The 10621-nt window shown below is 42.9% G+C and overlaps 1 protein-coding gene across 1 annotated transcript; it reads left to right on the top strand.

Annotated features, from left to right (window-relative positions):
• The first annotated feature begins 326 nt into the window (after positions 1 to 326).
• LOC117042552 (vomeronasal type-2 receptor 26-like) lies at positions 327 to 8455 on the top strand. The gene is made up of 4 exons (XM_033142093.1): positions 327 to 468; positions 4031 to 4258; positions 6979 to 7105; positions 7542 to 8455. The coding sequence occupies exons 1-4, from the start codon at positions 343 to 345 to the stop codon at positions 8453 to 8455; spliced, it is 1395 nt and encodes a 464-aa protein (XP_032997984.1). The 5' UTR covers positions 327 to 342.
• The last annotated feature ends 2166 nt before the right edge of the window (positions 8456 to 10621 follow it).

Here is a 10621-nt window from a genome sequence, read left to right as displayed (position 1 = left end):
ACCCAAGCTCTCCTAAATGCTACTGCTTTCTTTGTTGGTGGATCTGGGCAAGATTCTGCTCCTTCCTAGCTGCAGAGTTTGCCCCATTACATATAAAACCAACAGGCTCTTCTGATGTTCTTATAGAGCAAGGAGTTGTTTTCATTTAATGGAGAATGGAAGCTAAAACGGTTATTCATGTATTCATTTATTTGCAGTTGGCCAGCAATGGACACTTCACCAGTCCTGTCCATCTTGTTTGCAACCCAGGAGATCATGAAGCACCTTAAGCATTTAGCCAATGTCACCCTGGGCTACAGCATATATGAGACCGCTTATGATGTCAGGACAACGGCCGATGCCATGCTAGACAGTATTCCAAACTACAGCTGTGGGAGACAGAATAACGTGTTGGCTGTTTTTGAAGCAACTTCTTCTGAAATCCCCCACCTTATTTCAAGCATGTTGGGCATCTACAAAATGCCCCAGGTAGGAATTGGAAGGGAAGAGATCAATTATGTTTCATTCCTCTTTGTTATCTCTCCAGCAGTGAGGAACCCCTTCGTGCTTCCAGAAGTTTCTAAACTACAAAGACAACCATTTTTTGTAGCCATGCTTGTGCAGACGGATGGGAGATGTACTTCAGCAATATTGAAAGGGCCAAATTTTCCAGGGAACACAAAAGAAAAGCACCCAAAAAGAGAGACCAAAGGGGGCGGGGAATCACATTTTAAGAACGTGGAAAGCGATTTAGAAAACCCTCGGCCTCTTCCTTTCTCCCTCCCCAGACTGTCAATAGGAAGATATAGTTGACAGTAGCCCCTGGCTCCTAATGAGTTCTTGTTTCTCAGGAAGACCAGTGGCTGTCTGGCAGCTAACTGAATACAGAGGTTTAGGTGCTTGAATTCCGCCAGACTATATAGCTGCTTAGCAGGAGACGCATACCCCTAAACATTTTGTGAAACGGGAGAAGAAACTACAAATTTTTAGTTTCCTCTCTGGCATCGTAAATCGGCAGTTCTATTGAATAGCATGGTGAATCGGCAGTTTCATTGCTTCCCCCGATAGCAGCTTCCTTTCTTTTCCCAGTGTTTCATGAGTATCAGATGGACACGAGAGTCATTTTGGACTCACAGCTGTCCATGGAGGCGCAAGTTAATTCTGTGTCCAGGGCGGCTGTGTACCAGCTCCATCTGGTACGCAGGCTGAGACCCTACCTGCCCACAGACTGTCCCGCCAGAGTGGTGCGTGCTCTGGTTATCTCCCGCTTGGACTACTGCAATGCGCTCTACGTGGGGCTACCTTTGAAGGTGACCTGGAAACTACAATCAATCCAAAATGTGGCAGCTAGGTGGGTGACGGGGAGTGGCTGCCAGGACCACATAACACCGGTCCTGAGAGATCTACATTGGCTCCCAGTACGTTTCCGAGCACAGTTCAAAGTGTTGGTGCTGACCTTTAAAGCCCTAAACGGCCTCGGTCCTGTATACCTGAAGGAGCATCTCCACCCCCATCGTTCAGCCCGGACACTGAGATCCAGCGCCGAGGGCCTTCTGGCAGTTCCCTCACTGCGAGAAGCAAAGCTACAGGGAACCAGGCAGAGGGCCTTCTTGGTAGTGGCGCCTGCCCTGTGGAACACCCTCCCATCAGGGGTCAAAGAAATAAACAATAATAATAATAATAATAATAATAATTTATTATTTGTACCCCGCCCATCTGGCTGGGTCTCCCCAGCCACTCTGGGCGGCTTCCATCAAACATTAAAATACATTTAAAATATCACAGTTTAAAAACTTCCCTAAACAGGGCTGCCTTTAGGAATTTTCTGAATGTCAGGTAGTTGTTTATTCCCTTGACTTCTACCTGACATTTAGAAAATACCTGTTTAGTTTTTAATCTGTGATATTTTAATGTATTTTTATATTTGTTGGAAGCTGCCCAGAGTAGCTGGGGAGACCCGGCCAGATGGGCGGGGTACAAATAAATTATTATTATTATTATTATTATTATTATTATTATTATTATTATTATCCCAAAACATATTATTAAGGGGGGGGGGAGAACTGCTCCCTAGCATCTGCCTCTCATTCTGTCCATTGTGACTCTAGGAAGAGGTTGAAGTGCCTTGACCCCTGAGGGGCCCAGATGCCCTGCTCTACCTCAATGTCCATTGGAGCCACATCCTTCTCTGTACACTCCAGGTCCTCTTCTGAACAGGATTACTCCATCAGAAGCATGGCAGGCATCCTATAAGCATTTGGTTAGCATCTGGTTAGATGGACCTTTGGCCTTTGTGTATTTCTGAAAACATGACACCAATCCTTTCCATACTAGATCAGTTTTGGCTCTTCTGCTCATGATCTGAATGACAAAACCCAGTTCCCTTTTATCTACCGGATGGTCCCCAAAGAAGAAACCCAATACATGGGGATTGTCAATTTGTTGCTATATTTCGGGTGGACGTGGATCGGTCTCTTTGTTCCAGACAATGACAATGGAGAAAGGTTCCTAAGAGCCTTCACCCTTCTGCTGATCCGGAGTGAGATTTGTGTTGCTTTCTTGGAAAAAATTCATCTTCTGAACCTCTCATCCTTGCATTTTAATATATCTGCCTTGAGAAAAGTCAAGGTGTTTGTTTATTATGGGGACTCTGAGCACAGAATTTTTCCGATTGTGATGTTACAAAGAATTGCTGAAGTGAGGAAATCACAGGGGATAGTCTGGATCACAACAGATTTTCTGGATATTGATGAGATGTTGTTTGGTGGCAAAGATTACTTCCAGCCTGCCCAAGGTTCTTTGTCCTTTGTAATGAATACCCAAAAAAGGAGAGAACATGGCTACTATAGTCGACTTTCATCTGCAACTGCATCTGCATCTAAACAGTTTTGGGAGAAAGCATTCAATTGTTCATGTTCAAACAATGTGCTGTCCGTGGAGGGTTGGACAAGATGCACAGAAAAGGAACTACAGGAAACTTTGTCCCAGAAGGAGATGGGGGCAATCTGGTCTCAAGACCGCTACAGCACTTACTACGGCGTCCAGTTTGTGACCCAGGCCTTAAATGTCGCATATTCATCCAGATCCAAATGGATGTTAATGGCGGGTGGAGGAGACCGATTGGAACTTCAAAGGTTGCAGCCATGGCAGGTCTGTCCTCTCCCCCTTTTTGCAAATACGTTGTCCATCTCTGGAATCAGATTGTATATTTTTTGTAGTTTACCTCCTTGTTATTCTTACAAATGTTTACCGGTAGGTTTCCTGTGCCCTTTCTTTAGTAGGACATGTTAATAAGTTGTTTTCTTTAATTGTTCGTCTATTTTTGTGGTTCTAAGATACTTTGAAAATTGATTAAAATTATTTTTTTAAAAAATAATTTGGTAAAGTTAGGGGGAATCTTTCAAAGCACGAAATAAGCTTTGAAAAATTGTTAAGGAGCATTCTCTTACATAAAGCTTAGATAATTAATTAATTAATTAATTAATTAGTTAATTGCTATATTTGGTTCATAACATTTATATATTGCTTGACTCCTGGAAAAAACCTCAAAGCACTTTACAAAAAAATTAAAATGAAAAAATCACTAAAGAAAACCCTTATTTAAAACATAAAAAGTTGAAATCACAACAGGATAGATTAAAGCCAATTAAAAGGCATGCCAGCTTTCTACAGTTCCCTCTCTATGTGTTTATTTGAGTCATATGTCCTGTGAATTTATAACCTGCTAAAGGACCTGTTGTAATGACCAAAAGGTCATTATCTTTAGCTGACACGAGGCCTCGATGTCCTTGATTTAGGACCATTCTCTCAAAACTGGTAAGATGTCTGGAACCTTACTCAATTATCTAAGAAAAACAAGACTACGCCCCACAAAATATCCAACTTCATGAAAACCTTTGTTCAGTCGTATGCCCAGGAAACATCCTGCAATTATTTCGTTCAAACATAGTTTACTCTCATCTGCTATGGATTCTGTGCACAAGCCTGCAGTTGTCACACACAACCCTGATATCATGTTTCCTAAATGCTGGTGTTTTCTCTGCCATTCTAGCTTCACACTTTCTTGAAAGAAATTTGGCTTTCCAATTCATCCGTAGGAGGGATGTATTCTGATAAGAATGGGGAGCTGGCTGCCAACTTTGATATCGTGAACTGGGTGGTATTTCCCAATAGATCTCAGAGCGGAAAGCAAGTTGGGAGGATCGAGGGACAGACATCCTCCGACATAAAATTCTCCATTAAACCGGAAGCCATTGTGTGGCCTGGGAACTTCAGCAAGGTCACTGCATTCATTCATTCATTCATTCATTCATTCATTTATCTGTTTATTTATTGCTCTTATATCCCACCTTTTCTCTATGGAGCTTCATGGCTACCTGGGAATTTGAACCTTAGCATGGGCATACCCGGGGGGGCAGGGAGGCAAAAAAAAATTACCGGTAAATGGTTATCGGAAGCCTAAAAGGAAAAAAAAGCTCAAGACTGGTCTTTCTCCCCCTCCCAAAATCTCAATAACAATTGAGCTCTTGCCGAGGCACAGTTGGCCACTGCAAAGCGGGGCTCCGATAAGCCGCGGGAAGAGCGTCCCGCGGCTTGGGCTCTCCGGCGAGCCCGCTATGGCTCCGAACCCTTCACTTGTTCCCCCTGTAAAGGGGGAGCGGGGGTGAAGGGACCACGGAGCCGTGCTGTGGAGGCATGCCCCAACCGGTCCGGCGAAGCGGCGGCCGCCGCTCGCGATGAGCGAGTTCGTTCTACCTGTCAAAAAAGGAAAAAAGAGGAAGCCCGTTGGCCGTGAGTACGTCTAATTTGGATTAATCATTGGTATTTGGCGCTCCGGGAGCTACTACGGAAAGGAAGCCTGTTTATCTCCCTTTGTGTGGAGTGAAAGTAACTGTTTTTGATGGCTGCTGTTGCAGTCCTGGATACAATGTTTCGAATTTTGACAAGTGAGATTGATAAGATCCCTTTTGAGGGACTCAAGTTGGTGGAAATATTTCTTCCTAAAGTGGAAAGAATGTAATCTTTTCGCCCTGACTCCAGGGATAATGGCTGCGGAAATCTGTGGTGGAGATGGAAAAATACTGTGACTAAGTTGGGAAAACACTGAAATCTGATACCTTATACCCACTTCTACCATGTTGGGTTTCGTTTTTAAGTTAGCCTTGGACTCTGGATTAACTCACGAACAAAGGACTATTCTTTTGAACTTAGAATTGCTGAACCAGAAACTAACTTTGCTGACCCAGGATGACAATTTATACATCACAAGAAAGACTGTTCAGAATATCACTAGAATGGAACAAAACCTTGGCAAGGAACTCAAGGGAATTATTGAAGTACATAGTACAATGCTCTGGCAACTCCGAGAAGATGAAAAATCCTGTTGGGGTGAGGGACCCAGGATTAGAAGACGGTTTATATCCAATTCCTGGAGTGAGAGTCCAGGAATAATGGGGAAAAAATACATATATCTACAACTAGAAGACGAACGGAATTTTGAAGCGGAGGTGCTGCAAGGTGAAGATTTGTGTACCCTGATGCTCCCTGCAAGGACTGTCATAGACTCTGTCTGGAACTGTGGCCTTACAAGGAAAGAGGACACTTTGAAAAAGGGTTTTGGCGTAAGATGGAGGAATGTTTGTGGGGAGATCCAGAGAAGGCACAGGAAAATGGTCAGAAAAGGGATAGGGTGAAATATAATAAATTAAATTAAAATTAGGATTTATTATGGTACCCTGAAGTCGGTGTGTTAAGATTTTAAGTTTATGAACTAGAGAAGAGATATTTGAATTTTTTGTTATTAACAGCAGTTTAAGTGAAAGAAGATGTATGATTTGGAATAAGAAGTAATTTGCTGCGTTTTGAAGATATATTATTAATTAATATGAAGTTATATTTGGAATAGAGTTGACTTAAGCTAAGAAGTGATGAGTATTGATTTGTGAATGATTTAGAGATATTTGAATTTTTTCTTGTTATTAATAGCAGTTTAAGTGAAAGAAGATGTATGATTTGGAATAAGAAGTAATTTGTTGTGTTTTGAAGTTATACTATTAATTAATATGAAGTTATATTTGGAATAGAGTTGATTCAAGCTAAGGAGTGATAAGTATTGATTTTTGAATGATTTAATTTTTGAGGTAAGAAGTTACTAAAGTAAATTAGAATTGGAACCAAAGGAGAGAAAACGGGGGAAGTCACCTAGTAAAGATTCGAACTAGAAAAGTTTTTTTTTTTTTTTTTGGTATAAACGAGAAGAAGAATTGTTGGTGCGTTTCATATATGTTTGATTATGTTTTAATTGTGGGGTTGGGTTTTGGTCTGTGTTTGTGTATGTGTTGTGTTGTTTTTTTGTTTTGAAAAAACCAATAAATTCTTTATTAAAAAAAAAATTGGCAGTGTGGCCCTAGCTGCCGTGTGGGCTTTATCAGCTGCCCAATAATGCCGACTGCTTATAAAAGCATACCAATGCACTTCATTGTGTATGGCTGCCATTCCTCCGGGTTGTCTTGGACACATCTGGGAATGGGCTGCAGAAATGGCGCCCAGGAATATTTCGGCTGAATCGGAAAACCTGCACATATCGCAAGCAGAGTGATTTTATTTTAATTTTTTTAAAAAATGATTAAAAATTCAATGAAAAGCCCAAAAACATTTAGAAAGGGGGGAAATAAAGCTCAACAACTTTGTCCGGAATGTGGCAACCTTTTCACAGTGACAAAAAAGAACAATAAATTTCAAATACAGTTTAAAAGGCCATAGTTTGTTTAATCCTTTGTGTCCAGAATATTTGTGTTCAACAATTAAAAATGAAACTTTATGTCAGTTCTCCACAGTTCTATCAAATTTGGATGAGTCTCACTCCCATTTTAAAGCTTTCTAACCTGGTCTCAGTATTCTAAAAATGATTTTTATTTCAGCATATTTTTAGTCAGGGCCTTCAGATGATGTCTGTAATTCATGCTGATCTCCTTAGGGTTTCCTTCTTCTTGTTTTTAGGTTGTGCCTTGTTCAAGATGCACCCAAAGCTGTCCCCCTGGATACGCTAGAGTGGCCAAAGAAGGAGAGCCTGTTTGCTGCTATGATTGTGCTCCTTGTGCGGAAGAGACCATCTCCGTTCAGGAAGGTGGGTGACTCCGGAGGAAAGGGAGAGGCATGATTTCAGGGGGTTACAGGGGTCACCCAGGGTTTGTGCTCGTTTGGAGAATTGAAGACTCGGGGGAGACTGCTGTAGCTTTAAGAAATATGATTTATTTGCATATTTACACCTTCAGTCTGCGTGGAGGAAGTCCAGATCACAGCACATGATCAGGAGGGACTTGTTTGCCATAGAAGTGCAGCACTTGAGTGGAGGAAACCTCTCCCAACCAATCTTCAGCCAGCCTACCCAAGATGGGTTCTTCCTTGTTCTCTGCCTTATTCTTCCCAGCACACCTTGCTAAAGACCGTATTTTCCTGACACCTCAAACGCACACTCCATCACCATGGCAACCTCTGTCATAAAACAGACAGGTATGGATGTAAAAATTTTGTGATACTGAAGTCCTTCTTCTTCTCTTCAGATGCAAAGCATTGCACCAAATGCCCAGAAGATCAGCATGCAAATCAAGCAAGAGACAAGTGTGTCCCCAAGACTATAACATTTCTCACTTATGAAGAACCCCTGGGCATTGTCCTGATTTCCATTGCCCTCTTCTTGTCCTTGACCACTGGTGTTGTGCTAGGAATCTTCATTAAATACAAGGAAACGCCCATAGTCAAAGCTAACAATCGAGACCTCTCCTATATCCTCCTCATCTCCCTCCTGCTTTCCTTTTTGTCCTCCTTCCTGTTCATCGGCCAGCCAAGGAAAGTGACCTGCCTTCTCCGACAAACAGCCTTCAGCATCATCTTCTCAGTTGCTGTTTCTTCTGTTTTGGCAAAAACCATCACTGTGGTGCTGGCCTTCTTGGCCACAAAGCCAGGGAACAAGGCGAGGAGATGGCTGGGGAAGAGTCTGGCCAACTCCATTGTCCTTTCCTGTTCTGGTGTGCAAGTTGTCATCTGCACCATCTGGTTGGGAATCTCCCCACCCTTCCCAGACTCCGACATGCACTCCCAGGCTGGAGAGATCATCCTTCTATGCAATGAAGGATCTGTTGCGATGTTCTACACTGTCCTTGGCTACATGGGCTTCCTGGCTGCCATCTGCTTCACGGTGGCTTTCCTGGCCAGGAAGCTTCCAGGGTCCTTCAATGAAGCCAAGCTAATCACCTTCAGCATGCTGGTCTTCTGCAATGTTTGGGTGTCCTTTGTGCCCACCTACCTGAGCACCAAGGGGAAGTACATGGTAGCCGTGCAGGTCTTCTCTATGTTGGCCTCCAGTGCTGGGCTTCTGGGCTGCATCTTCATTCCCAAGTGCTACATTATCATCCTCAGGCCAGATCTGAACACAAAGGCACATCTAACTACAAAAAGTGATGGTGGTGGTGCCTGACTCTTAGCTTCTTTGAAGATTCTTAACTTCACATAAAACATGATGTTGTTAAGATGGACTCCACCCTGGTTGGTGACAGGACAATTGCAAATGCTCTAATGTCATAGAATCTATGTTTGCAAATGTCCTGCCACAATCCTCTCCATCATCTACACTTCCCAAACAACCGGTATTAGTCATCATTTAGTAGTACTCATCATAAACCAATAGGCTCATGTTGGAAATTTTCAGGAGTGATAAAGCCACCACATATTTCAAGACAGCCAGGACTACCCTCTTCCATGAGGATCCATTGACAACTCCTGAATCCACCCACTCATATCCCCTTGGCAAGTTTTAATAAGTCAAGCAGGGGATGTTGGAGTAACAGGTTAACACAGGGTTAAACCTGAAGAGGATGTGACGTCCCTACAGCTGGATGTTGACACTGTTGTATTGCTGTTGCTTTTCTCTGTGTTGCAGTTGTTCTTTTTTGTGTGAGCTCAAGAGCACAATGCAGGAAGAATGCACTCCAGGCTAATCTGTATATATTTGTAATAAAGTAGTTTTTAGAAGAAAGCTACTGATTCTGGAAGCCTTATTAAGCCTAACATTCCAGGGACGAAGCTGTGCTGCTCTGCTAAGACTGTTAATTAAGCGCCTAATGGGGAAGCGCACGGACCCAAGTCGTGAGTACTCGATAGCCTGTCGGCTCGGAGACCCCACAAAAAAGTCTTTAGGGGAACAGTTGGGAGATCACATGGATGGGACCACCTGAGGTAAAACAATTATCTTGACCCATTTCAATCTGGGTTCAGACCTTGTTATGCATGGAATCAAAGCAGCAGAGATTAAAATTGTGACAGGAACTAGGAATTAATGATGAAAGTGAAGTGGAGAGGCCCTACAGTCATATTTATCTTATAATCTGATGGACTTGTTACTGAAGATGTCCATTTCACTGACCTGCACTGGTGTAAATCTATAGTTTTTAAATGCTGACTCTGGTTCAAAGAGCAATAGAACCTCAACAGCTGAAAACTTCATTTGCAAGCAGTGAGAGTCACTTCAGAAGGTTCCACGTCTTCAAGAATCTGCCCCTAACTCCACTAACACCTGCAGGGGAGAAAAAAACTTTTTCCTGTCCATATTGTCTACACCATACAGGAGTTTATTAACCTCTAGCATGTCCTGCCTTGCTGGTCTTGATCCATCATAGCTATTCTATAGTTTCCTGGACTCTACTGAAGTTAATGTTTCCTCAACTTTAGCAGGGCCCAGATTGACAGGCCCATCTTTGAGTTCTCACAAACATGTTTTGCTCTGGCTCTGCAGCTGCCCATTGAGTCACACACCATTTCCAGGGAGATGCAGAGGAGGTGGACCTTCTTAACCTTATAATTATCCAAACCATAATTTGGATAATTTATGTAGTCCAGGGATTTCCCCAGCGATGGCCTTTGAGTCCACCAATAACATAAACATCAGAATCACAGGCAGAATGAGGTAACTTCTTGACACAAGCCTTCAAGAACTGGGTCATAAATATCGGAAGCCTGACCCGAGAGATTTGAGGCTGGCAGGGTTCATTTCTGTGAGAGGTTTCCTTTTTTTAACCTTTGCTTCTGAAGCTACTGTAAAGGTCCAGCTGTGCTTCTAATGTCACTGCTGTCACAAGAGTGTATGATTCTTGTAGGCATAGCCAGGATATTGCTGCTGCTGCTATTTGTACTTCTGATGCCCCATGGAGCCAATAGGATGCTGAAAGCAAAATGTCCATTTGACCTAAATATGGAATCTGATCTGTTAGATTATTACAGGCCAGGAGACCACCTCATGAGTGGTGTCACCCACCCCTAGTTCGGAGAGTCGCTCCAGGATACCATGGTTGATGGTATCAAAAACCGCTGACAGTTCAAGAAGAATCAACAGGGACATATTTCCCTTGTCTTTCTCTTGGCTGAGGTCATCACAGGGCGACCAAAGCAGTTTCTGTTTCAAAACTGGGCCTAAACCCCGACTGAAATGGATCCAGAAAATCAGTTTCTTCCCAAAACCACTGGATCTTCTCTGCGACCACTCGCTCCAGAACCTTGCCCAGGAAAGGGAGATTAGCACTTATCCAGCGCCCCCCTTGATATTTATGCTTCTGCATGTGTGGGAAAAGGATCACTGTTTCCTGTCTGC

Source organism: Lacerta agilis, chromosome 2 (assembly GCF_009819535.1).
Source record: "Lacerta agilis isolate rLacAgi1 chromosome 2, rLacAgi1.pri, whole genome shotgun sequence".
Taxonomy (NCBI): Eukaryota; Metazoa; Chordata; class Lepidosauria; order Squamata; family Lacertidae; genus Lacerta; species Lacerta agilis.
Note: the sequence above shows the minus strand (reverse complement) of the source record. Positions and strands in the feature narration are given on the sequence as shown.